This window comes from Oryx dammah, unplaced genomic scaffold (assembly GCF_014754425.2).
Source record: "Oryx dammah isolate SB20612 unplaced genomic scaffold, SCBI_Odam_1.1 HiC_scaffold_10, whole genome shotgun sequence".
Taxonomy (NCBI): domain Eukaryota; kingdom Metazoa; phylum Chordata; class Mammalia; order Artiodactyla; family Bovidae; genus Oryx; species Oryx dammah.
Genome location: NW_024070194.1, coordinates 30,088,216 through 30,116,026, shown reverse-complemented (window position 1 = coordinate 30,116,026; position 27,811 = coordinate 30,088,216). Strand labels below are relative to the sequence as shown.

The following is a 27,811-nucleotide window of genomic DNA, read 5'->3' as shown; positions in this document are numbered from 1 at the left end:
TTAACCGTGGAAGTAGAGGGGAGTGACCAACACCCATGATCCCACCTGATGCACAACAATAACCTCAGACCCTGACGGCTGATGGGTACCCTGCTCTCACGTGGATCACCTGATTTAGGTGCTATCACAACATATTTATCCCACTTCATGGTGAAGAACCTTATAGCAAGGGAGGTGAAATAATTGGGTCAAAATCATACAGCTAGAAAAGAGTCAAGGTCTGCTGGCCTCTAAAGCTGTGGTCCGACCACATGGCCCATCCTCAACCCTGCATGCTTGCTCACTTCTCTCTGGGAAACCCATGCCAGCAGTAAGGGCTGGCCCTGGGCTGGGAGTCCTAGTTACAGGGCTGCAAGCTCACAAGAGCCCTGCTCACTGCCCAGGGCCTGGCACATAGTAGGTGCTCAGTAAGTCCTGACTGACTGTAAATTCTGTACAAGATTCAGTGACCAGCTGTTTTCACCATCATTCTTTCCCTGGAAAATTGCAGAAAGAACTTTGACTTTTAAAGTTCCAGAAAGCAAAATGACTGGGGAAAAGCCTTCCTGACCCATGATTGGAAATTGTCTTGTATTTCTAATCATTGCCTGAGCTTGTGCCTATGGTCGCTGGTGGGGGAGGGGAAGTTGGCACCGAGTCGGCAGAGTTCTGGCCTACAAACACTGTGCATTTTGCCAGCCTGGCTCTCTTCAACAAATTACAGCTACAGCGATGACAACTGCCAGGGAAATGTCAAGGACAGCTGGCTTTTCTCATTCCAGGTTCAGGGCTGGGCCTGTCTCCTTATAAGACACTGAGGAGCCCTCTGCCTCCCAAGGTCTGATAGCATCAGCCAGTGCAGACAGGGCCAGAGTTCTCAGAAACAGGCCACCAACCATGGTGACTGCAAAGCCTCCTCAATAATGCTGGGGTGGAACTGCCAGCTCCAGGGGCGTGTGCCGTTGCACGAGGTGATAAACAACATGGGGTCTTCCCATCAGCAAAGGCAGTGCAGTGCTGTGTTCCCGCATGTGAGAGACAGGGCTGCAAGGGCACTCCAGGTAGAGGGGCTGGCCAGGCACAGGCATGGAGGCCGGATGGCGTGAAGAGCACTAAGCCCAACTCCAGCAGCACCATTTACACAGAACACATGGCGGATGGTGCCCTTCCAAGTTGTATGGTGATTGGCACTGAGAGAGGCTGGGGCAGACTCTCCAGGCTGGAGCCGGGGCAGGGGGTTGGGGGTTGTGTGTGGTGGTGGTGGTGTGTGTTAAGTGGGTGGAAGGATGGGGAAAGGGGGCGGGAGCAGGGGAGGGGAGGACTCAGGAATGAATGTAAGGATCATCCACCCCCGGTACCCACCCACCCTGGTGAAGAAGTCTTAATTTAGAACAGGATCTGCAACTCCTGTTGATGCAAAGAAATCACACCACCGATCTCCTAGGAAGGGCATCTCACCAAGGACTGTACCTGAGTTGTTTCTCTGGTGTTCTTCTCGGGCTCGTGCAGCCTAAAAAGGAAAGAGACGCACAGATAAAAATACCCTCACTATCTCTAGTGCTCATGCACATGGATAAGAATAACATTTAGGTTCTACTTCCTATACGGGTGGAGGACATGGATGAGCCGTTCCCAACAGAAACGCAACTGCTGATCACATGTTTGGACCAAAGGACTTTCCAACAATGCACTACTTCTTTTTTTGTTTGTTTGTTTAACCTACTTTATCATCAAGGATCTTTAAAAACTGTAATACTCGGTGCTGGGGAAGGTGCAGTGAGACTGGCAGGTTCACGCACTGCTGGTGGAGGGGCTGACCGGCATAATGCTCTCTGGAAACAGCTTGTCAAAGTCAAGAGCTTGGAAGGTGTCCTCATCTTTTGACTCATAACTGCACATTTGGGGGTATTGGTATTCAAAATATAGAAAAAGCTTTATGCCCTAAGGCATTTACCACAGAACGAGTTGGGAGAGGGAGGTTTACATCTCACAGCTCCACCAATTGGGACCGGTTAAGGAAATCAGGATAGATTTTGTAGATAAAGACTTAAGAGGTTTATGGGGAAGCTTTCTTTTTTTTTTTTTATTACAAATGATTACATTAAAATGATAAGCATAAAATTCTCTGTGGAATGATCTCAATTATGAAAAATGTGTGGATAACACTGGAAGGAAATATAGTAAAACGCTAACAGCAGTGGTCTTGAGGTGGTATTTTTTTCTTCTTTTTAGTTTCCCATGTTTTCCTAATGTTCTATATTCTACACACCTAAGTCTTATCATTAAGAAAAGAAAAGAGGAGGGCCATGTGTTCTGATCAATCAAAGAAGCCGTTCATGCAGTTGATTCTGTAATTGGAGGCTGTGGCTTGGCTCACTGCAGGGTCACAATCAAGGTGGTGAGTAGACCAGAGCCTCTGATCCAGCAGTTGTGTAAATTCTCAAGCCAGCCACTCTGGGGACGTTAGCCTGGCTCATGTCAGAAATGAGCAATGGGGCTTGGCAGCGGGGTTATTAATGGATTTGGCATGAGTACTTGGCTCAGAAAGCAGTTCTGGGGCATGACGGGCCCCACGTGGCCACAGCAATAGCCCTCTGGGAGCAGGGACGCTGTCTAGAGAAGATTGCTCACTCAGCTCCATCCATGCCCTTCCTGCTTCCAACCTGTCTGGGTCCCCACCGACTTTGGTTCAAGTCCAACACCTCAACCTGCTTGTAAGTCCTGCTTGTAAGTCCCATGGAGTCTGGTCCTGACTGACCACCCCGCTTGCCCCTCACCCACCAACCTAGGCTCATTCACTCCATAATCCTCATTCATCCACTTATCCACCCACCCAATATTTCTCAAGGGCTGCTCAATGTGATGCACTTTACATGTCAACAGCCTTGAAGGACCTCCTAAACAACTTTTCCTCTTGGTTAACCTTTGTTCATCCTTCAAGACAACTACGTTGTCACGTATTTAGGATGGCTTCTGACAGTGCTAAGCTGGCTGGGCTGTCCGTCCGTGACAGTTTCAAACTCCTTGCATATTTTCCCATCCGGTTTGTCTGTCTGTCTGTCTGCCATGCTTCCTCACCACATGGGTGTAGGTGCTCAAAAGTGACTTGGAATGAATGCCCATCAGTCTGCCCCAATGCCTTTGCATACTCAGTCCACCTTGCCTCTTCCTCCGATCCACTCCTTCTCTTCCCCCCGAGTTGTTTCATTTCTCAGGGAAACCTTCACTATCCCCAAATCCATTCTCAGAACACTGGGCTCCTCTCTCAGAGCGATAATTATAGATCGGAAGCAGTTATCCATTTTGTCATGTCTATCTATCCTTGGGTCTCTCCCGTCTCAGTGAATGGCATTGCTATTACTCATCCTTGTGCTCAGCTAAAGAAATGGGAACCGCCCCCCGATTCTCCTTCCTCCTCCTTTACAACCCGTGTCTAATCCACCACAAGGCTTGTCGACTTTGCCTCCAAAATACATACCAAACACCATCATCGCCATCATCCAGGTTTCAAATTTCTGAGGAGCTTCCTCCTGGATGTCTCTGCTCTATTTCTGCCCCCCACCCCCCCGACACTCCACTCTCCACATGTAAAATGCATACGTGATGTCATGTCACTTTTCTGCTCAAAACCCTCAACTCCTTCCCACCACACAGTGAAATCCATCTCTGTGTCCTGACTGCCCAGCCCCCATGATGTGCTCTAGTCTTCTGTCTCTGCCCTCACTCACTCCACACTGCTCGCCTTCCCCCCGCCTCTCCCCTGTTCTGCCTCCTACTTGGTCCATGAACACGTCCAGCTGCTCCTGCCTTGGGGTTTTGGCACTGGCTGTTCCCTCTGCCTGGTCGACTCTTGCCCCTGATGTTCCCAAGACTAGAGCCTTCTTGCCCCTCAGCTGTCATCTAAATGTCCCCTCCTTAGATGGCCTTCCCTGACCACCCCACCTCCTGCCTCTGCTCTGAGCCTGTGCGTTAGTCAGCACTTGTAGCACATCACGTATTAACCTCCCAGCTAGTATGGTAACTTGCCTCCCTATGGACCACGAGCTCCATGCGAGCAGGGACTAGGTCCATGATGTTTACCACTGGAGCCTTGACACCTAGTAATGGGCTGGGGCATCATCAGCACACTAGAGATGTTTGTTGAATGAATGAACAAGCATCTCTCCCATCAGATCAAAAGTGCCAAGGACCAGGGCTAGTGTCTTTTTTATTCCTTTTTGCAATCCCCCCAGCTTAAGGCCTGGCGCTCAATTCTGATGAATAAATGAAAGAATCAGGGAAGCCTTAACTATTCTAAGAATAAACGCAGTGAATGTCTGACAAGTGAACAAATGGCCAACCGAACGAACCCCAGTGCCCAATTAAGGGAGCGGAGCCACATCTTCCTCTCATCTGAGCTGGGGAAGATTACAATGTTCTCCTGTACGTTCCTAACCCAGGGAGTTAGAAATAGCCAGTCCTCCCACTGGCCCTGCAACCTGATGGGCCCTTTGAGTTCAAAGCAGAGGCACCTCCAACTCTTGCCACTGCCCCTCCCCCTCCCGGGAAGCTGGGTTATTACCCACGCCAACATTCTCTGGAAAGTGTCTGATCCCAGCCAGCCGAGCTGAAGCTGGCAGCTGCATGGAAAAGCACCGGTACCGCTCACTAGCTAACGCTTTGGTTTAGAGAGATCAAAGGGAGCAAGTGATCTCACAGCTCCCTGGGTAGGATCATGCTCAAAAAATTAAAAAAAAAAAAAAAAAACAGGCAGAAAATGGTTGGCTTCTCTGGGGAAGAAGAAACAGGCAGCAAGAAGCACTGGGTCAGTGATGCAGAGCCTCAGCTTCAGCGTCAGAGAAACCTGAGTTGACTCATGGTTTCGTACTTGCTAGCTGTGGGTCCTTGGGAAGGTCACAACACTTCTCTGAGCCTCAGTTTCCTTAACCACATATAGGGACAATAATAAGCATCTAAGGCAGGGGTTCTCAAAGTCTGGCTTAGAAACAGCAGTGTTAGCACCGCCTGAGAACTTGTTAGAAATATAAATTCTGCATCCGAAACTCAAGGGAAGGGGCCAGTAATCTGCGTTTTAATAAGCCCTCCCAGGGATTCTGCTATACACTCAAGTTTGAGAACCTCTGTTGAATTAAATTGGGATGATAGTAAATCACAGGATTTTTGTGATAATCAAATCACCAAAGGCCTAATATAGGTGAAATCATAGATCTGTGCCTAGAACACAGTGAATGCTCAATAAATGTTAGCTGCTGCTGTTGTCATTATTATTATTGACACAGCCCTTTTCTTCCAGAAATGTTTTGTTTAATTGGGGAGATAAGACATGTAAAAATAGTGATAGCAGTAAGAACAAAACAAAAAAGAGCTCCTTCCCTGGTGGCTCAGAGGTTAAAGCATCTGCCTCCAATGCGGGAGACCTGGGTTCGATCCCTGGGTCGGGAAGATCCCCTGGAGAAGGAAATGGCAACCCACTCCAATATTCTTGCCTGGAGAATCCCATGGACGAAGGAGCCTGGTAGGCTACAGTCCATGGGGTTGCAAACAGTCGGACACGACTGAGCGACTTCACCTTCACCTTCCATATTTGAGGCTGTGAAGCCACTGACAAGGATAGTTTTAGGGATTCATGAGGTTAGAGATCAGGGATTACTGGAGTGGTCTGAGGTAGCATTTATTCATTCAACAAAGCTTTACTGAGCACCTGTTCCATTCCAGGCACAGTGCCAAGTTCAGCAGCAACCAGCAACGAACATGAGGGAGGTAACCCACTCTTCCTTGAAGAGGGGTGGGTCACACCACAGGGACAAGTGCAGAGACAGCCTGAACACACTGGGCTGTCAATCCAGGGGCACCAGGAGAGCTCCCAGGAGGAGCCTCTGTCCCTGGAGGAGGTAATGCCCTCGCTGAGCCCAGAAGGAAGAGCAGGAGGCAACCAGGTAAAAGGAGGGTCACCCACGCTAGCTTCCATGTCATACCACTCCAAGGGGCGCTGTTCAGAACCTGCTGTGACTGCTGGGCCCTGGAGGTGTGCAGACCCTTGGTGATTCAGGAGCAGGGGTGGGGAGCACAAGGGTGAGGAGAATGAGAATGCAGCGTGAGGGAGGAGGTGGGGGCCGAGGCTGAGCCACGGAATTTGAGCCCTGGGAGTGGTAGGAAGTGAAACTGTCCAGCTCAGCAGGGCTGCACTGCAAGGGGCTTGGGGGCCTCAGGAGAGTATCTGGACTGTCCAGAGGGCCACAGGGAATCACTGAGGGGTTCCAGGTAAGGGATAAAAGCCAAGCCTTGCTCTTGGGAAAGAGCGTACTTGTGGGAAGTGTGGCGGGTTGAAGGCATGGCAACAGGAAACACATTTCTCTGCGGGCGCGAGGAGCCCGGTTTTGCTGGAATGGTGGCTCTGTTTGTTCGGGGACTGGGAGGCTGGCCAGGGCTCAGAGCAGGAAGCCACCTGTAGAGGTCAGAGCAGAAAGCAAGGCTTTCTCCCAGGGGTACCACAGACTCCTGGTACGCCAGGAAGGCCCGATGCTTCCCAGGACCCCTCAGATGGGTTAGGTGCTCCTACTGTGTGCAACCACAGGCCTGGAATTGCCCCCCACCATACCTGTCACCAGTGACCCCCAAACACAAGATACAGCACTCCCTTCCCCCAACTGTGGGGTTGTCCCTGACCCTACAATCCGTCAGCAAGTGCCCTTGGCTCCAATTCCAAAATATCTCCAGAATCTGACCATTTCTAAACCCATCCAAGCCACAGCCATCCGCCTGGACCACGACAGCAGCCTCTTCTCTGGCCTCTCTGCCTCCACCCACCCTCCCTCCTACAGCTTGGTCCTCACATGTGGTCAGAGTAGTACCTTGAAAACAAAGTCAGATCAGCTCCCTCTTATGCCCCCTCACCCAACTGGGAGTAAAATCCAGGGTCCTAACAGCCACAGCCCCTAGACACTGGCTTCCATTCTGCATCCACAGTTCTGTTTTGCAATTCTGAAATCCACAAGGTGCTAAAAGAATCAAAAGATCTGCAAAACCCATTTGATGGCAAAACCTGTCCTGAACGAACATGAAGCGGTTTATAGTTTGTATTTATCGTACTTAGAGTTGATGTTCACGTTTCCACTCAGGCACATTCACGTGGTAGGTGATGGGGTGCGGCCTCTACTCTGCTGGGGTGAATGCTGGCGGCGGGGGGAGTGCTTCCCCAAAGCTGCAGAGTCTGGATTAGTCACCTACCTGCTGCCTGGGCTGCAGCTAAGACATGTGGGCTGCACCTTCCAACCTCATCCCTTCCTGTCCCCTCGCTCCTTCTGCCCCAACTGCTGGCCTCCCCCGTCCTCCCAGCCCACCTTGAGCCTTCGCCTTGCCTGCTCTCTTGCCCAGCCTGTGCCCCCTCACAGCTCCCCAGCTTCAGGTCCTTGCTCACGTTCCCTCTTCAGAAGAGGCCCTGCCCTTGCCCCCATCTCCATCCCCTTGCTGTGTTTAATTTGTCACCACCTGACATGACATTACAGACTGTTTCACCTCCACACTTACTGCCTGCTTCTCTCACTGGCGTCTGAGCTTCATGAAGGTCCAGACTGACTCTTGTTCATTCAGAACAGAACTGGCACACAGTAGGGACTCAGCAAAAATCACTGCAAATGTTAAATCAACCAACTAATGTACCTTTCATGATGTAATGTCATTGGTTTAGCCTCTGACCAAGGCACAGTTTTCAGGAGGCACAGGTACATCTGTCATACCCACCTACCCTGGCACTGCCCAGGCTACCTGTGTCAAAGCCCTCCATAAATACTTAATGAACAAAGGAAAGAGCACAGTATACAATTAGATTTGAGGATGGCGTGTGCAGGAGTTTCTGCCACAGCCCAAACAGGATTTGATAAGGGTCTCACTGTGGGCAGCGGGCAGGAAATCAGTGCCTCTGTGTGCTAAAATCCCCTCATTTGAGGCAGTAATTAAAGATAGATCTGGTGAGAGGAGCTTCCAAAGGAAAGAAACAGGAAGGCTGACTGGCACAGGAGTGAGGGTCAGTGGGTCTGGATTCTGCTCGGCAGTTTTGGGGGGCAAACAACCAAATAACTGCAAAAGCACTGCAGCCCAGTGACGTACTTACCTTGTAGAAGAAGTGGAGCCCTTGGCTGAAAGAGAAAAGAAAAAAAAAGGCAGTTATTCAACTTAGAAACATACTTTTCTTTTATAATTACTTTTCAAAGGGTGCAGAGGCTTGCCCCCAGGGATGTTGGGAGGAATTGTTGAAATCATATCCTCCAAACCACAGGAAACCCCATGCCCACCCCAGTGGGGTGGGTGGTCCATTGTCTTTCAGCAGGAAGAGCTGGGCCTGCCAGCTTTCCCACTTCTGGGAATTGCCAAAGGTCAGATCCCAAAGCAACCTTCAGCCTGAGAGGGCCAGCTGCCCTACCTCTGGCTGAGCCTCACTTCCATCCATCACTCACATTAACTGAAACCCTACAGCAAGATTGGGTGCCCATCAGGGCCCTTCACTGATGAAGAACAGGTTCTGGCAGAACTGCTAATTGGGGGAAGAAGTGCACATTCCACTTCTGCCACCCACTCACATGCTGCGTGACCCTGGGTGGGTCATTTTCCCTCTCCGAGGTTAGATCTCAGTGCTCTAAGTCACACGGGTGGGCTGGACATTCATTTTCATCTTACCACCTTCGCAAAAAGGATCATGGGAGGAAAGAAAGGGTCTGTCTGGCTCAAAGGTTTTGAGCCTGTGATGTAGGGCATCCCACAGAGAAGCCACTGGGGTTTGCCACCATTTGACTCTGATTTTACTGTAAAATTGTAATTAAAAAGCAACATGCACAGGCAAGTGTGCTGTGTATCACATATCAGCAGGCTGCCACACTGCAAGAATTCTCACTGCCAGATGAACGCTTGGTGCCTGGGCAGGTATTGGATTTTTAGGTGAGTGGTACCCGTTAGATGCACAGCTCAGCATCTAACATTTGAATGGAGGCTGATGGGCTGCCAAGTGCTGGGACACGAGTCGTCTCAGGGAGTCCAATGATGGGACACTGATCATCTCCATTCCACACTAAGGACACTGGATGGCTCCCTAAGGTCATGCAACAGGTAAGTGATGGAGCTGAAATTAGGATATTTCCCTGTGAGTATGAGGTAGAGGATGGTAGACAACTCCGGGGATTGACAAGGGAGAAGGGGTGTCTCATTAGGGCAGAGGCAAAGTGCAGTGTGGTCTCGAACGTGGTCCTTGGAGACCCACTGTCGTGTGAATCCTGGCACCAGCACTCACACCAGCTGTGAGACCTGATCAAGTTCTGTAACTTTCCCGTGCCTCAGTCTCTCATCTATAAAGTGGAGTTAGGTCTGTGGTGACTTCAGTGCTTGGCATGTCGAAAGAGCTGACTGAGGGCCAGCTGTCACTGTCACTAAAGTCCACATTTGAGACCTGGACTCTGCACACAAGCAGACCCACCATTCAGGGCTGGGTGGCCTTCACCAGCGTCTGCAGCTCTCCAACCCCCATTTCTTCTCCAGAACACTGGATGGCTGATGCCCAAGCCCACGGAAATGAGCTCCTATGTGCTAGAGCCTAACATGGTGCCCAGGGATAAAGCTCCAAAGGAGGCTGGGGTTTTATGAACAGGCACTATGAATGCTCCATCCAAGGGCTGGCTTATCTCCCAAGGTGGGCAAGAGACCCTGTTTCCCCATCCAAGGAGGAGTCCTGCCTGTGAGGTGGCTCCAGGAATGTTAGGGAAACCACCCTGCAGATCACCTGGAAGAACCCCTTCTAGATTCTAGAGATGCCAGCCCTCCCAGATGGGAGTTTGAGGTTCAGGCAGTGTCTCAGGGTTGAGTGCTCCAGGCAGTCCAGCGGGGATGGAAACTTGGGGGCCAGAGGAGAGGGGGTGCAGGAAGGGTGTGTGGCTGAGGCACAAAAAGCCCGTCAAGCTCTGCCTGGAGGTCTGGGTGCAGAAATGCAGCTCAGGACGGCATTTGGCACTCTGCCGACTGCGGCACGTGGTGCTGGGTCACAAACAGCATTTTTAAGAGAATATAGTACAAAATATGACAAAAAGGAAAATATCAGATTTCCAATTTTATAGATGGGGTGTGTGTGCATTGGGTTGAGACATGAAATGTATTTCTATCACTTGTAGCCAAAAAGGTTTCAGAAACACTGCCTTAAAATAGTCTTCAAGAGTGGGAAAGAGGACATGCATTTTTTTAGGTCTGACAGTGTGTCAGCGCTGTTGTTGCACACGAGCTTATTTGTTTCATAACTATCCTCCGAGGCAGGCACTGCCACGTCCATTTTACAGGTGAGGAAACTGAGGCTTATGGAGGCCAAACTGATTGTTTAGAGCATAAAACAAGGATCTGGAACTCTGATTCATCTGACTCCAAAGTCAAGAGGCCTAGTGACAGAAACAACTACCCACACACACATATACACATGCACGCATGAGTGCAAACAGGGCACAATGTCCTGGATTTAAACTTATACCCTCCTGCTGCAGTCAAAGGCCACACACCTTGCCACTATGAGGGGAGCTTTCCAGGGAGGTGGTTCATGCTTCTGGTCTCATGTACAATACTGATTACAGGAGCTAACATCGAGAATTTGCTATTGTGTCGGGCATCTTGCTAATGCTGTACCCACAGTTACTCATTTAATTCTCCCAACAGCCTGGGAGGTAGGTGGTGGTATTCTCCCCACTCCCTTTCAGCCTCCTGCCAGTGGGCTGGGCATGTAATCTAGACAGGTAAGGGGAAAGCAGAAGTCTGCCAGGGGCTCCTGGGAAGTACCGTTTCCTCCTTGAGACCCTTTTGCCACCCTGGCATCTCCGATTCCCATATCAGCAGTGGTTTTGTGAGACTGCCAGGCCTAGAGCAGTGATGCTGCAGGGTAGGGGGCCCACCCAGATTTCAGCCTGGTGGAGGGGCTGCACAGCCAAGGCAATGGTACCCCTGGATTTCTTGTTACTGGGAGTAACTGGACGTCCTTATGATTTAAATTATGTGTAGCCCAAAGCAGAGACCCCTCCCTGTCTGGGAAGGACAGCCCAGGGGTAAACTCTCAGGGAGGAACCAGGGAACCCACCCACCTTTCTTCTGTCTGATTCGGAGAAGGTAGAGGGCTGCAATCAGCAGGGCCACCAGCAAGGCACACACCACGCCCACCACGATGAAGATGCCGTTCCAGCTGTTGTCATTCGGGCCTAGGACCACACACAATAGAGGCTTCATGTACGAAAATTTAAAACAAAGAAAAGGAAAAGCCACTTCCCCTTTTCACCATGAGGCAGGCATCATTAACTGAGAACATCTGGCTCAGATGTTTCAGCCCCGTGGGCATGTCCATGGATCTGCACACACTTCCCCTTGTGGGTTACCCACAGGCAGCGCAAAATCTGTGCTGAGGTGCCAGGAGGGAAACATTGCTGTCAGCCTTGGAGGAACCCCGGCTGCAGGGTGTGGGTGGAATTTCCCTCCTGAGGAACAGACATACGTTCCTCCTTACCTGAGTGAGCCATGGAGCGGCCACCTGGGGACACAGGTCTGCCTGGATCTCCTAATGGCAGCTGGGGCATCACACACCACAGAGGGAAGGGTTGTGAGGAGGGTGATCTGCCACTGGACATGCAGAGCCCCGAGGCAGTGCCCTGGTCCATGCCTGGGCCTAGGCCCAGGAGGGCTGAGCCCAGGACACCTGACATGGAGACAGTGCAGGGGCTGGCACCAGCCACAGGGAGGGGATCCCACAGGAGGACAGTGTGCAGTCAGGAGCAGGACTCTGAGCCACAGAAATGCAGGTTCAAATCAGTGCCCTCACAGAGTGACCTTGAGCAGGTCATTTAAACCCCCTCATGCACTGGCTTCCTCTCTGAGGCCAATAGTCATCTCTACTTCATTGAACAGCTCTGAGGAACACCTCACTAATCAACCAACCACTCACTCTTTCATCCTTTCTAAAAGTATTTCTTGGGTGTCAACTACCTACCCAGCCCTGAAGCCACAATGCTGAGACAGCCATGGTCCCAGCAGCTGAGACTCAAAGCTGAGAGGTCACCAGGGTCACCTCCTTCAACACTGCCAGGGGCAGGTGGAGCAGCCTAGAGACAGGCACCGACTTGTTCAAGCTCCCCAGTGAGACGGACAGCCAGAGTGGATCCACACATCCTGTCTCCCAGGGCAGGGCTCATGGTGGCATCAAAGGGCAACTTGACAGACCCCAAGGCTTCTTTAGAGCTGTCCCTTTCAAGATGCACGAAGGAAGGAAACGGCCTCTATTCTAATCCATTCAAAGGGTTTGCTATGTACAAGGGTACCGGTGATGGAACATTCCACAGTGGCACCAAAATGCCAACCAGGCACTGTCATTCTGAAGAAAGGGAGATACGCCGACAACCAGTTGGACAGGGGCTGAAACAATGACACCCTGACACCTTTCATTCTCCCAGGAGGGTGGCAGCATCGCCATCATCTAGGCACTTGGGCCTAGCAACATTCCCTGGGAATCGTCCCATAGAAATAGCTGCGCATGTAGCAGAATATGTACAAGGGCAGTTAGTGCAGCACTGATCACACTTGAGATAAGCCGCAGACAGCCTGAAGCCCCCAACCCGATTCCAGTGGGGCAGCCAGGGAGAGTAGGCTCAGTTCACAAAGAGCAAGGTGGAGGAGGTGGGCGGGCAGGGAATGGTGAACACAGAAACTATTAGTAGAAGAAAGCGAGAGAGTACACCATGAGCAGGACAATCCCTCTCCTTCCCTACTTTCTTTCTTTCAGGGATATTTATGTCAAAAGATCTATAAAGAATATGCCACACTCTTACCAGTGGTCACTCTTGGAGGTGGGAATTCACTTTAAAGTTCTATTTTATATCTATTGACTTCTACATTTTTCTATAAAAAGTATGAATTACTACCTTTAATATTAAAAAAAAAGATTAACAGCTGGGTCAGTTGCAGTGGTGACCTCACCAGGGGTTTGACCTGTGTCCTGGTCCTTCTGGGGAGCAGAGACCTCCAGGGTATGGTTTTTGGAGACCGCCGGCTGCCCGTCATGCTCCACCTGGCAGGTGAGCACCACAGCCTCCCTGTGGGCAGAGGAGTTCACCAGGAGCCAGCTCGTCTGGTTAAAGGTCCCGTCCTTGTTCTCTACGAGGATTGAGGCCGCTTCTGTTCGGGACACGTTTCCGTTCTCCAGCCAGGTCAGCTGTAGAGGCTGGGGGTAGAACTTGTTCACCTGGCAGGTGACGTTCACCTGGTTCCCAGCTGAGGGGTATCCGGTAATCTCCAGGGTGGGTGGAACTGAAACAGCACAGGAAGAAGTTCTGACCTTATGGAACAGACATGTCATAGGGGAGGAGATGGATAATAGCTCAGCACAGCCCGGGAGTCACCCAGAGCCAGGCATGCAGTAGGTGCTCAAGCACTGAGGCTGTCTCTGCATATTGAATGAAATCACTAAGCACAGTGCAGGGCACACAGCAGGTGCTCAAAGGCTGGGCTCCTATTAGGTGAACCATGTGTGCAATCTATAAGCACAGCCCTAGTATGCAGTTGAAATATAATAACTGCAGCAAAATAAATGAAATCACTAAACACATAGGGGCCTGACTTACAGTAGGTGCTCAGTTGTTGAGGAAGCCACTGGTAAACTATTAGCACAGTGCTTGGCACATGACAGGCATCCACCTGGCAGCTGCCATGAAAACAGTAATAAGTGACCAGCTCATCTAGGAGCCTGGTGACTGGGCAGGATTGTCAGGAAGTAGATTCCAGGCAATTCAAGGCCTGGAACAAAAATCAGGGGGAAGGAGCAGGTTGGGGACTTGGGGGCAGGTATGGGCTTGGGCTGACATGAGGGGCTTCTACCTCGGATGGTCTCGGACAAGTTGGCAGTCCCACGGAGAGGAGGGCCCCCCCGCAGGGTGACGTGGGCCACCTCGCAGATGACCTGGGAGTGAACATCTCCCGTGGCCAGCAGCACTTTAGCTGTGCTGGTGATGCTGTAGGAAACGTTGTCGTCCTCTGGGTCCACGCTGGTCTGGGAGGCTGAGAGCTCATTGCCATTTTTGAACCATTTCAGGGAGATGTTTCTGGGGGAGAAGCCTTTGGATGTGCAGGTGAAGCTCACTGTCTGCTCAGGTGTAGCCCTCACTGTAGGGCCGGATACCATGGGCGGAGAGGGCTTGGCTACGAAAGGAACATTTATAAACACTGAAAACCATTGTGATTATCATCACTAATGAAAATATGTAACATAGTTAGGAACTATCACATATATTATCATTTTAATTCTTCAAATAGTTCTGGGAGGGCACTGCCATCATCCTCATCTTAAAGGAGACACACGGGTTCCCCAGGGTGACTGGGATGGCATTCCAGGTCTGAGTGCAAAGTCCACCTGCTTTCCTCTGCAAGGTGATTTCCCACCAGTCTGGGCACAGGAACAAAAAGTGCTGATTGGTCTCAGACATTCTTCCTATTTGCTATTCCCAGCTGGGCTCTCCCGGAAAACTTAAGTTCAGAGAAAGCACTTATAGAAGTGAATGCAAGGGAAGCAAGGGCACAGTGGGACCACACGGAAGCTTAACCAGGCTGGCCATCCAACAAGAGGTGTGACTGTCGTACTTCCTAGCTCCTCATCTACAAAGTGGGACAGCAGGCATTATTCCTCCTGAGGCTCCAGTGAGAGTTAAACAGTCAGTGGAAGCATTTTTGCCATGAGTAAAATACAATATGCTTCACCAAACTAAATAAACACAGATTTCTTTTTAACCCAGACTATACTTAGATCCAGAGCTGCCCCTTCAGGTACCTATGAATTTACTCCATAGTTTTCACTCTTTCCACAAATATTCCAGTAAGACTAATGTGTACCAATCCTTAAATCTGAAAGAAAGGGAGCAAACAGATACTTTTCTGAATCTGGGTTCTTCTCCTAGATCAGTTTTGGGTTGAAACAAAGATTGCTGAGTGCTGAGAAAACAACGGTGGTTAATTTATTAATTGTTATTAAATCAGAAGACACACAGAAACAGGCTTATGAAGCAGCAGAAGCACTTTTTTGTGTTCTGAAAATATACACAAATCAGCAAGTCAAAAGTGAGGGCAGTTTCTCCCTTTAGAAAGGTCCTGTGGGTCGTCTCCAAATTGTCCATTACTACCTAACACCTCCTGTAAAAGTTGGCAGATAGCAACTATATAAATATCTACATTTGTAAGTATTTAACTTGCTTCCTAAAATTCATCAAACATTTTGAGAACATGGTAAAGAGGTGTTACTTGAGTAAGTCAAGTCATAAAATCATCAGCATCCTGAACGTAAAGGGAGCAGATGCTGTGATTAGTTACCACTTATCAAGAGTTTCTTGGGAGCCTGACACTGGGCTGATCCCTCTAGGAACCTCAGCTCTTTAATCCCTCCACCAGCTCTGAGAGGGAGGGCTGAGTGTGGCCCCATTTACAGGATGAGGCCCAGGAAGATGCATTATGGTATGAGGCCAAGAACACCCAGAGAGTAAGTATCAGAGTTCATCTCACTGCACATGGGACTGATTGATTTTGGCGTCTCTGATCTTTACTCTTGGGCCTCAGTGACTCTAGACAAAGCGGATAAAGCACCACCTGGTAAGATGAGTGAGGGGTGTATATAAAACAGAGAGCCTGGCATATAGTAGGTGCTTAAACAATAATACCCAAGATTGTTATCATATCTGGTCATTCCTAGGTCTGATCAGGTCATACCAGGTCATACCTAGGTCATTCCTAGGTATTTATTCTCTAGGCAGTAAGAAGGCAGAACAAAAGTGTTGTGGAAAATACAAGTCTCAAACCTTGTTCCCTGCAGTTGCCATGAAAGACTCACATAAATAAAGGAGTAGGAAGCCACCAAGTTAGGATCCTCTCCCTCTTTCCAAAACTACCCCCTCAGGAAAAAAGTTGGGGAAACTGGCTTTCAAAACACGCAAGGGATCACAGGTGTTTTCCCTCAGATCAGCTCTTTTCAGAGCTGGAAGCATTTTGAAAGGACAGAGGGCAGATTTCGTCAGTGTTACTGTGGTTGTTGATGCAGGAGGGCTCTGGGTTGAGCATGGAGTGTTGTTGGGGATTCCAGCACCTGTTTAGACACACACATGTTTAAAGATGGGAAGGTTTCCCCAGTGATGAAGCTCAGGTCTGAACAGGTGGTCTGAGTGGGCAGGAAGCCCCTCTCAGCCTAGGTGAGTTCTGTTGGAAGTGAGGGGTGTTCCTGCCAACCCACTTAGGCTGACTTTCTTGGGCCTCCTAAGAGCTGTCACCATCACAGGCTATTCTGAACACCCAAAAGATCTGTTCTTACAACCTAGGCACCAAGTGGAACCTACCTTTTTCAGGGAAAAACTACAGCTCTCCCTCTGTGATCTCAGAGAACACGTAGCTCAGGGCTCCTCTGCCCTGGCTAGGCACCAGCATCCTCTGCAGGAGCTAAGACACTCAGCTGCCCAGGCCACATCTGTGCACTTAAACTAGAATTTCTGGGGTGGAGCCAGGGTCCTTGGAGTTTGTCACCACCTCCTAGGTGATTCCAATGAGCAGTTGAGGTTGAAAGTCACCTAGTTCCACTCCAACCCATTACACTTAGTCCTAGAGGGAAAGTGACTCTTTCAAGGTCCTTTGGCTCTGGGACATGAGAGCTACGTTGGTGGAACCTGTCCCACGTGCTCGGCTCTGCTCTAAGCTCTTGACGTGTGTCCTCATTCAGTCCCTGCAGCTACTCTGTGAGGCTGGGGCTGTCACCAGGGGACAAGGACACTGAGCCCCAAGGTGAGGAGGGACTCATCAGAGGTCGCAGAGCCAGAACGCGGCAGAACTGGGGTGGGGGCCCAGGCAGGGGGCTCGACCACTGTGCACTGAGCTCAGGAACACCCTAACCCACCCATTCCAGGGCTTCCTAGACCCTCTCCAGTCATCACAGACCCTTGAAATGGTGTGGTTCCCACCATTTCACAGATGCGTAAACTGAGGAGCAGGGGGAACTGAGATGTGCCCAAGACCACAGAGCCTGAGAGGCCAGTACCATCCCTTCCCGAGGGGCTGTCCTGTCACCAGGCCATTGTACTCCTGGAACACCCTGCAAAGGCTGTGAGATGATCTTTCTATAGGTGAGGAAACGGGAGCCCAGCACAGGGAATTGGGTCTCAGCCTGGAAGTAACACGTTTAATTAGGAGTCCCTGTTCTGTGCTGGTGATTTGGATAGAGCCCCTCAAATCCTTCCAACTCTCCTGAAAGACATGATGACCACATCGTGCAGATGAGGAAACTGAGGCGGAGAGAAATGAAGGGTCTGTCTCCTCTCAGCCCCTGACTGTGTCCTGGTATTTCCTGTCAAGTCCAAGCTTTCAGGTCCATCAGCAGAGCGAGTGCCCACCTTCAGGAGCCCCCACACTGACCACCACCCCGCCTTTTCCCTCAGATTCTTGAATTCAAGTGACTACAGGGAGGAGGAGCCTCTCAGGGCCCAGCCCTGGGACCCTGGAACAACAAGGGAAGACATGGGCTCCCGACACCTGAGTCTAGAACAGGAACTCTTGCTCACATGGGCCCTCATTACGCTCTAGGGAACACCTCCCTCTCCTCATCCTCAGTCCACCAAACCAGGAATGGGCATGCCCGATGCTGCTGGGGTCGCAGTGGCCCCTCTGGACTCTGTCCACACCACCCTTCCCGGACCTGCTCCACAGGAGGCCTAGTGAAGGGGCAACATCACAACAACGGGCAGAAATAACTCCTGATGCTCTTAAGTGTGTTTTTTAGGAAAATCATGACATACTGTAGTATCTGTCTGAATTGGTTATAAAGGTAGTCCTGCCTCTCACACAGGACTCTTTTTTTATACTTCATACCGAAGAATAGAACAATACAGGATTTTAAGAGGACAAGGCTGGAATTTTCTCCCCACTTTGACAAGCACGGTGAGGTATGCAGAGAACAGGGTTGTGAGTCAGACTGCTTTGGGTTCAGTCTTGGCTCTCCTACTTGCTCACCAGCCATGTCCCCTCCTTGAGCCTCAGTGTCCTCATCTGTAAAAGGACAACAGATGAACCTCTCCCTCAGACACTGGTTATAAGGAGTAAAAGCCATGAGGAAGATTCCGCATCTGACAGGCTGCTCCCGCCCCTCCCTCTGTTCTCGCTCAGGGAATCATCTGGGCAGGCGGCCTGGGGAAGAGGCAGAGCAGCCTCCTGGGAGGTGGCAGATCTGAGTGGTGGGGGGCCACTTACTGGCTGTGATTTGTGGGCAAGGAGCCCATCATCTGGGAAATTAAGTCGTATCTGCAAAATCAGGAAAAAGCCACCTTCCTTTTCTATGTCCAGGGATTGTAGGGAGATTCAATTGTTACCACATCTAAGAGAGAAATTTGGGGCAATTTCTACCCAAATTTAAATCCACATACTGCCTGAACTAGCAATGTCACTTACAGTGGGCATCTCCCACCAGAGTAGAGTGATGTATAGATAAGGTTATCCACTGTAGTTCTGTTTTAATGGCCTAAGTTTGGGAACAACTGGTTTATTTGTTAACAAAGACTGGTAGATGCTGTCTCCATATGCCAAGTGCTTTGCAGCTGTTGAAATACTGGGCAGCTCCAGGTGATGATGTGGAATGAGGGATTTACAGTTAAAACAAAAGTAGGAAGAGGTTCCCAATCACCTTGGGTCTCAGGGCCTGCATGTAAGGGGCATTATGAACCTTTGGGAAACCTATGAAAAGGGTCCCTGTTCAATGGTTCAAATTAAGAGGCTTTTATTTTGCTCCCTCCTTGTACCAGGCTCTTCCATGAAACCAGTTTCAATGTTGCTGCAGGAAGGGGACTGGCCTGGAATCGGACTGGGTTCTGGAAGGATCCCTCACTGACCATGTGACTGTGGTCTGGGTCCCTGTCACCTCTTGGCCTCAGGCCCCTATGTGTACATGGGGGGTTGGAGGATGGTGTCTAAAGGTCCTTCCTGTGCTGACAGTCCAGGATTCAGGAGTTAGAAAGACGATCCTGGGCCTCTGGCAGAAAACCCTAAATGAGCACCTTTGCTACCTCAATGGGGCTGCCCCTAGTCACCCACATGGGGACATTTTCTGAGATGACCCAGCTCTGGGTCATCTCAACAGATCCCCAGGAAACACCCAACCTCTGGGCATCTCCTCCAAGCAGGGCCATCAGAGTAAACACTGGATGTCTGCCCTAAAAATTTCTCCTCAGTGTGTAGTTTCTGAAGAAGGTATAAACACATCTCCCCTCCCTGCCCTGGATGGCTTTCTCCTCTTTGGGAGGAAGCGGACATAAGCTTCACACAAGAGGAACCCTTGCCTACTTTGCTCACTGCTGCCTCCACAGCATCCAGGGCAGGGCCTGGCACACAGGAGGTGCTCAGTAAGTGCTGAGCAAATGGAACACTCAGCCACATTGAAGGGAGAACTCTCTGGAGGCAGGTGGTAGGATCTGACCTGCGACAGGGAAAGTCACTCAGAGTTTCAGTTCCCTCATCCCTGGAACCAAAGAGCTGGATGGGATGAGCTGGATGAGGAGTAATTAGCATGACCCCCACAGACCAACTTTTCTGACCTGTAGAAGGGAGTGAAATCAGAACATATCTAGATCATGAGAAAGCACACAGTGCTGCATCTGACTGCCTTTTTTTTTTTTTCTTTTTTTTTTTGCTCACAGAGTGAAGGGCATTCCTGTTGACATGTTATCACAGACCAGTGGACAAAGGAGACCCAAGCCATACTCACCGCTCACAGTGAGATGAGTGCCTGGTCCAGACTTAAACTCCACGTCGCCCTGTTCTCCTTTCTGGAACTTCACACAGTAGTAGACACCAGTGTCTGCTGGGGTAATGTTACTGATGCGGATGGAAAAGTCCATGTTGTATCTCTTTGTGTTATCTGCAACACTTGTTACTCGGGGGGAGACACCTCCTTTTTGACTGTAGATTAACTCCCGACCTGGCCCAGTTCCCCTGAACCACTTGAGGGGCCCCACGGGGCTCAGGGAGGTCGTGGTGCAGTGCAGAGTGGCCGTCTCTCCTGCTGCAACAGACACTGACCTCTCAGGCTGAATCACCTGCAGCTGCCCCTCACCTGCCGCTCCTGGAGGAAGACACAAAGCAGTTATTTATTCATCCTCATGTGATCCTGTAGGTTTTCTCAAGTGTTTATCAATGACAGCTTTCAGTGACTGTGCATACCATGAGCTGGCCTTGAACTCAGTCCACTGCACGTATATCACAAGTGACCCTCACAACGAACCTGTAACTTGAGACCCTATTACAAAGGACGAAACTGAAGCACAGAGAGGCTAAAAATGTGACAGATAGTAAGTTTGAGTACCTGAGCCATCTATGGAAGTCATGTCTGAACTGGGCTCTGAATTCAAGTCTGAATTTACCAGGAATAAAGAAAGGGGCACAAGTGTTCCTGAGAGAAGGATCTGCCTGGGCAAAGGTTCAGAAGTGAGTGGCAGCACAGTGTGTGTGAGGGGCTCTATTCTGTTTCAGGTCTGGCTCAGCAAGCAGGCCCTGGGCAGAGAGACTATACTCGGCAGTTGGGTCCCATGTAGGCCATGGACTAGTGAAGTACTTGGGTACAAGGACTTAGGTGTGAGTCCTGGCTCAGTCCTGCTGAGTGACCCTGACTATCACTCAGGCAACCATGAAGATCCTACAGGGAGGCCTGCAAGTGTGCTGGATGCTGCCAGGCACTGTGTGGAGTGAGTTACTGCCCTCTGGGCCTTGGTCTCGTCTGTCAGTTACTATGGCCCTGTCTCCATGGATCTCTGGTAGGAACAGACAATATGCCTAGGCCAGAACAGGGTCAAAAAGAAGGGTCTAGTGTCTGGAGCCAACTGAACTGGTTTGAGACCTGGCTCACTTTTTATTCACCCATGACCTAAGCTTATCCATTGCTTCAGTCTCAGTTACGTTATCCACAGGAAGGGTAGAACATCCACAGCCTTCTGTGTGTTCTGGAAAGAGAGTGAGATGACACACAGAAGCCCCTGAGCACCAAGCTGGGCACAGTGACTAAATGAACTTCACTTCCATTGGCCCTCACTGACGCCCCTGCAGGCCAGGCCCAGGCTGGATGCTGGGACACACAGGGGCTAGATCCAGGTCAGACTTCAAGGGCTCCTGGGATGGACAGGTGGAAGGAGTCCAGGAGGTCAGTGGTGCAGGGGGGCCAAGCCCCAGATTGAAGAGGACTGGGGAACATGATCAGGGATTCCCAGTAGAGGAGGTTGGGGGAAGGGGGACACAGAAGGAAGATGGACAGGCCCGGTAAGGATGCTGTAGGAGGTGCTGTGGCTACTAAGAGTGAGGTGCAGCTGGGGCCCTGATTCTAAACAAGGTGGGGGTGCGGAAGAAGGACAGATACACACACACACACACACACGCACACACACGCGCGCGCGCGCGCACGCACACACACACACACACGCGCACACACCGGCAGAGGGAGGAGCAGACAGAGACGGAGTGAGATACAGAAACGCAGGGAGAAAAAAGAGAGAAAAGACAGAGACACATAGTGATGTCAAACTGGCAGATGTGCAGATGGGCCAAATGGTCTCTGCCTGGTTGCTCCATTGACTCGATGTGACCCTGTCCTGTCCTGACCTAGGCCACCTTGCTTTGTACATCAGACAGGGTTGTAGCTGATGCCCTAAGCAGGCCCTCAGCTCTGAGCAGGAAGAGTGACCTTGTGAATCTGTCCAGCCACAGACTCCTGTTTGCCTTCACTGCAGGCAAGCCTGGACCACAGGACAGGCTTCTCATCCCTCTGCCCATAGTCCCAGCTCTGACTTCCATGCCAGGGATTGCCCAGTTCTCATGGCTGGTGATCAGAGATGCAGAGTGGCAGCCTGAGGCCAGCCCAACCCTCATGGTGCAGGGAAGAAACCAGAATCTGCAGAGGGCAGGCGCTTGGGGTGAAGCAGGTGGCCAGGTGTGTGGGAGACACAGGGAGGAGGCCCATGGAGACAAGCAGGCACCCTGAGACATTCCAGGCCTCATTAGCAGCCGCCAACAGCATCCATCTAGGAATGTTCCCAATGGGTCCACATCCACACCAGAAACAACACTAGAAACGCAGCTTGGAGTATGCACAGGTGCTGGGGCCAGCAGGCCTGGGTGAGAGTGTAGTCCCCACCCAGCCAGCTCAGCACCTGCCCTTGTGGGACTCCATCACGTGCTCCCGACACCCCTCGCCGGGACAGTCATGAGGAAATGGTTGGATATAAGTGCCTGCAGCACACGTGCTGATTAAACTTTAGTCTCTGTTCCCATCATTACCAAAGGTACACTATACTTGACTTTCTCTGGATTGACATTTCTCCCCAGGCAGGAAACAGGATCCATAAGGAAGTGTTTCTGACCCCCTGCCTAGGACACTGCCTGGCACACACTGGGCCCTTGATAAACACACACTGAATGAACACAAAAATGAAGGAAGGAGGGATTTCACTTGCTCCTGGGCAAATCCTCTCTCTGAGCCTCTTGCCTCATCTGTTAAAGGGGCTGCTAAAGGCAGGTCTGGAAGACACTGAGCCTGGAGCCTGGGACTGGGCCTGGACCATAGATGCACGTAATCGGTGGTGGTTATTATTATCCTCATCAATACCACTGCACGGGGCTGTGAGTCAGCAGCTGGCGAGGGACCATAAGCAGGACATGGGGTGCGGAGCCAGAAGCACGGCTGGGGCAGGGTTATTCTTGTGCTGCACCCGGAGGCCTACAGTCACACCCAGGGAGGCGACAATAAAATCTGGCATTGTGGAGGGCTGTCCCCCCCACTTTTTTTTTTTAGCTCTTCTCAAGCTCTCTCCACCAACTGCAGCCAGATTTAGGAGGTTTAATTAATTAGCCAGTGTTTATAAAGCGTTTGAAGAATTTTAAAAGTGCGACGTAAGTGCCAAATATTATTTTAATCTCTGTGTGTTTTTTTCTCAGCAGAGTCTTTCCCTCATTTGCTTGCTTTTCTTTTTCTCTGCAGGTCCTTCTCTGGGAACTGGGCTTCTTAAAAACCACTCCCACAGTTCTGGGCCTGGGGTCATCACGCTGGCATCACTGACGAACCCATTTCCCACTCTCTCCTGCCCTCCTGGCAATGGTTCAACAGCCTGCACCGTCTCAGGGAGAGGAGGGCGGCTGGGCAGCCATCCTCCCATGGTGCTAGTGGGACTGGAGGGTGGGCCATCCTTTCAGGAAAACAGCGTGGCGGGAGGCGCTCAGGAGTGGTGGCTGTTCCCCAGCCTTTGCGGGGCTGCTCCACAAGGACGTGACCCCAGATATGGAGTGGGGTCCCCATGGAACAATCTTGTGAAAGTTGGGAAAAAACTCAAGTGCTCAGTGACAGGGATGGTTAAGGGAACTGTGGCCTATTCTCTAGATGGAATTACAAGCAGCCATCACAAAACAGTAACTGTGAAACTGGTAATCTGGACATTTTTGCAAGGTATAATTTTAAATGATATTGTGGTTAGCAAATAAAACCTGTCCATTGCAAAGCATTTAAAGAAAGCAAAAGTATAAAAACAAAATAATAATCTCATAGAATACCATCAAAGATAACTGCATTTTGACATTGGTAAAAAATGAGTGAATAAAAACAATGTAAAATCATACTCATATTACTAAGGATATTTGCAAATATTTTGCACCATTCATTCAGGTGTTCTTATAAAAAATTGCAAACATTGTAATTTCCAAGAAAAGGAGACTGTTGATCCCAAGAAGATGAACTTATGATGACCACACCTACATATAAGGATTATAATTATGGACACAGAAATAGATGACAAGATCGGAGTCAGTAACAAAGTGACGTTTTTCATGTGATCTTAAACTTCTAATTTTGAAACAAATGTATATCTGATTTAAAGACTAACATGACTAATTGTGAGTAGCAGACTTCCAAGGGATTCTGCTTTTATGTTTTCTGTTTGTGTTACTTGTACAATAGGGAAGCAGGAAAACTGCTTTCAGTATGATCATGACTTTGTAAAATAAACTAAAACTATATATAAACAAACAACTGCAAGGTACTACACAAGGCTATAAAATGCAACTCTCTTTGGGTCGTGAATCTAATGGGCTTTTTCTTCTTTATTCCTTCTATTTTGGGTATTTTCAGATTTTTTAAACTGGATAGCTATTAAAGAATATTTACATGTCAATGTATGGCAAAACCAATACAATATTGTAAAGTAATTAGCCTCCAATTCCAACTAAATAAATTAATTTATATTAAAAAAAATTTTTTAAGAATATTTACAGTATCCCACCTGTAATAAGAAAAACCTATACATGTAATAAACATCGACATTCTAGGAATCAGCAAACTAAAATGGACTGGAATGGGTGAATTTAACTCAGATGACCGTTATATCTACTACTGCGGGCAGGAATCCCTTAGAAGAAATGGAGTAGCCATCATGGTCAACAAAAGAGTCTGAAATGCAGTACTTGGATGCAATCTCAAAAATCACTGAATGATCTCTGTTCGTTTCCAAGGCAAACCATTCAATATCACAGTAATCCAAGTCTATGCCCCAATCAGTGATGCTGAAGCTGAATTTGAACGGTTCTATGAAGACCTACAAGACCTTTTAGAACTAACACCCGAAAAAGATGTCCTTTTCATTATAGGGGACTGGAATGCAAAAGTAGGAAGTCAAGAAATACCTGGAGTAACAGGCAAATTTGGCCTTGGAATACGGATTGAACAGGGCAAAGCCTAATAGAGTTTTGCCAAGAAAACGCACTGGTCATGGCAAACACCCTCTTCCAACACCACAAGAGAAGACTCTACACATGGACATCACCAGATGGTCAACACCAAAATCAGACTGATTATATTCTTCGCAGCCAAAGATGGAGAAGCTCTATACAGTCAACAAAAACAAGACCGGGAACTGACTGTGGCTCAGATCATGAACTCCTTATTGCCAAATTCAGACTTAAATTGAAGAAAGTAGGGAAAACCGCTAGACCAATCAGGTATGACCTAAATCAAATCCCTTATGATTATACAGTGGAAGTGAGATATAGATTTAAGGGCCTAGATCTGATAGATAGAGGGCCTGATGAACTATGGACTGAGGTTCGTGACATTGTACAGGAGACAGGGATCAAGACCATCCCCATAGAAATGCAAAAAAGCAAAATGGCTGTCTGGGGAGGCCTTACAAATGGCTGTGAGAAGAAGAGAAGCGAAAAGCAAAGGAGAAAAGGAAAGATATAAGCATCTGAATGCAGAGTTCCAAAGAATAGCAAGGAGAGATAAGAAAGCCTTCTTCAGCAATCAACGCAAAGAAACAGAGGAAAACAACAGAATGGGAAAGACTAGAGATCTCTTCAAGAAAATTAGAGATACCAAGGGAGCATTTCATGCAAAGATGGGCTCGATAAAGGACAGAAATGGTATGGACCTAACAGAAGCAGAAGATATTAAGAAGAGGTGGCAAGAATACACAGAAGAACTGTACAAAAAAGATCTTCATGACCAAGATAATCACGATGGTGTGATCACTCACCTAGAGCCAGACATCCTGGAATGTGAAGTCAAATGGGCCTTGGAAAACATCACTACGAACAAAGTTAGTGGAGGTGATGGAATTCCAGTTGAGCTCTTTCAAATCCTGAAAGATGATGCTGTGAAAGTGCTGCACTCAATATGCCAGCAAATTTGGAAAACTCAGCAGTGGCCACAGGACTGGAAAAGGTCAGTTTTCATTCCAATCCCAAAGAAAGGCAATGCCAAAGAATGCTCAAACTACCGCACAATTGCACTCATCTCAGACACTAGTAAAGTAATGCTCAAAATTCTCCAAGCCAGCCTTCAGCAATACGTGAACTGTGAACTTCCAGATGTTCAAGCTGGATTTAGAAAAGGCAGAGGAACAAGAGATCAAACTGCCAACATCCACTGGATCATGGAAAAAGCAAGAGAGTTCCAGAAAAACATCAATTTCTGCTTTATTGACTATGGCAAAGCCTTTGACTGTGTGGATCACAATAAACTGTGGAAAATTCTTGAAAGAGATGGGAATAACAGACCACCTGACCTGCCTCTTGAGAAACCTATATGGAGGTCAGGAAGCAACAGTTAGAACTGGACATGGAACAAGACTGGTTCCAAATAGGAAAAGGAGAATGTCAAGGCTGTATATTGTCTCCCTGTTTATTTAACTTATATGCAGAGTACATCATGAGGAACGCTGGACTGGAAAAAGCACAAGCTGGAATCAAGATTTCCGGGAGAAATATCAATAACCTCAGATATGCAGATGACACCACCCTTATGGCAGAAAGTGAAGAGGAACTAAAAAGCCTCTTGATGAAAGTGAAAGAGGAGAGTGAAAAAGTTGGCTTAAAGCTCAGCATTCAGTAAACTAAGATCATGGCATCCGGTCCCATCACTTCATGGGAATTAGATGGGGAAACAGTGGAAACAGTGTCAGACTTTATTTTTTGGGGCTCCAAAATCACTGCAGATGGTGACTGCAGCCATGAAATTAAAAGACGCTTACTCCTTGGAAGGAAAGTTATGACCAACCTAGATAGCATATTCAAAAGCAGAGACATTACTTTGCCAACAAAGGTCTGTCTAGTCAAGGCTATGGTTTTTCCAGTGGTCATGTATGGATGTGAGAGTTGGACTGTGAAGAAAGCTGAGCGCCGAAGAATTGATGCTTTTGAACTGTGGTGCTGGAGAAGACTCTTGAGAGTTCCATGGACTGCAAGGAGATCCAACCAGTCCATTCTAAAGGAGATCAGTCCTGGGTGTTCTTGGAAGGAATGATGCTAAAGCTGAAACTCCAGTACTTTGGCCACCTCATGCGAAGAGCTGACTCTTTGGAAAAGACTCTGATGCTGGGAGGGATTGGGGGCAGGAGGAGAAGGGGACGACAGAGGATGAGATGGCTGGGTGATATCACCGACTCAATAGACGTGGGTTTGGGTGAACTCCGGGAGTTTGTGATGGACAGGGAGGCATGGCATGCTGCGATTCATGGGGTTGCAAAGAGTCGGACATGACTGAGCAACTGAAATGAACTGAACTGATACATGTAATATGTATGTTACTGGGTATGAATATTTATTATTTGAATGAACCTTCCTAAGAATTGTCTATTTTGTTCGCTGCTTTTTCCCTAGCTCCCAGGATAGTGCTTGGCATAGGGTAGATGCTCAATAAATATCTGCAGACTCGCTGATCAAAGCGTCTTGAGAAAAGGCCTAGAGTGCTAACCATCATGACACTGAGGTGAGTTATGACTGGGAAATGGGACGCATGGTGAGTGGGCACCAGGATGGGCGTGTTTTCTATTTTATAGTAAATAATATATTGAAGTCTTCCTCTCTTTTTTTTTTTTTTTGCAGTGAACAAACTTGTCGCTTTTGGAAAAATACTAAGTAATGAAACAAAACATGTAAGTTATCTATTGGAGGAAGTCATCCCAGTGGGTGCAACTGCCGCGTGTATTTGTTGTAAGAGGAACTCCATGTGCACGGGGACACCGAGCAGGGAGCTCATAGCACAGGGGCGGATAGTGATGAACGATGAGAGTCTGTTGTGCTCCAGGCTCTCAGCTCAGGGCTGTGCAATGGCTGTCCTGGCCTCATGGAGCTCCCACACAAGCGGGTAAGGTAGACTTTAAAGAAATAACTCCAAAGCTTACGTTTGGAATCAGCCCCAACCCTTTAGACAAGGGACTCCTGCTGGCATCTTTGACCCTATCTCCTGTCCCCTCCCCATAACCTGCTCCAACCTCCCCTGGTCTTCCATGAA

General features: G+C 49.1%; 1 protein-coding gene across 4 annotated transcripts in view; it reads right to left on the bottom strand.

The window, feature by feature from the left end:
* Positions 1-27,811, bottom strand: part of SIRPA (signal regulatory protein alpha) — a 47,114-nt gene that overhangs the window by 3,540 nt on the left and 15,763 nt on the right. For 2 of the 4 annotated variants that reach the window (XM_040247781.1, XM_040247779.1), the window contains exons 3-8: positions 19,754-20,110; positions 13,855-14,175; positions 12,958-13,287; positions 11,079-11,192; positions 8,090-8,114; positions 1,438-1,489 (exon numbers count right to left, since the gene is read on the bottom strand). In XM_040247781.1, the coding sequence (XP_040103715.1) occupies positions 1,438-1,489; positions 8,090-8,114; positions 11,079-11,192; positions 12,958-13,287; positions 13,855-14,175; positions 19,754-20,110 (1,199 nt within the window). The remainder of the gene's footprint in view (positions 1-1,437; positions 1,490-8,089; positions 8,115-11,078; positions 11,193-12,957; positions 13,288-13,854; positions 14,176-19,753; positions 20,111-27,811) is intronic. The other 2 variants (XM_040247782.1, XM_040247780.1) reach the window with 1 other exon arrangement.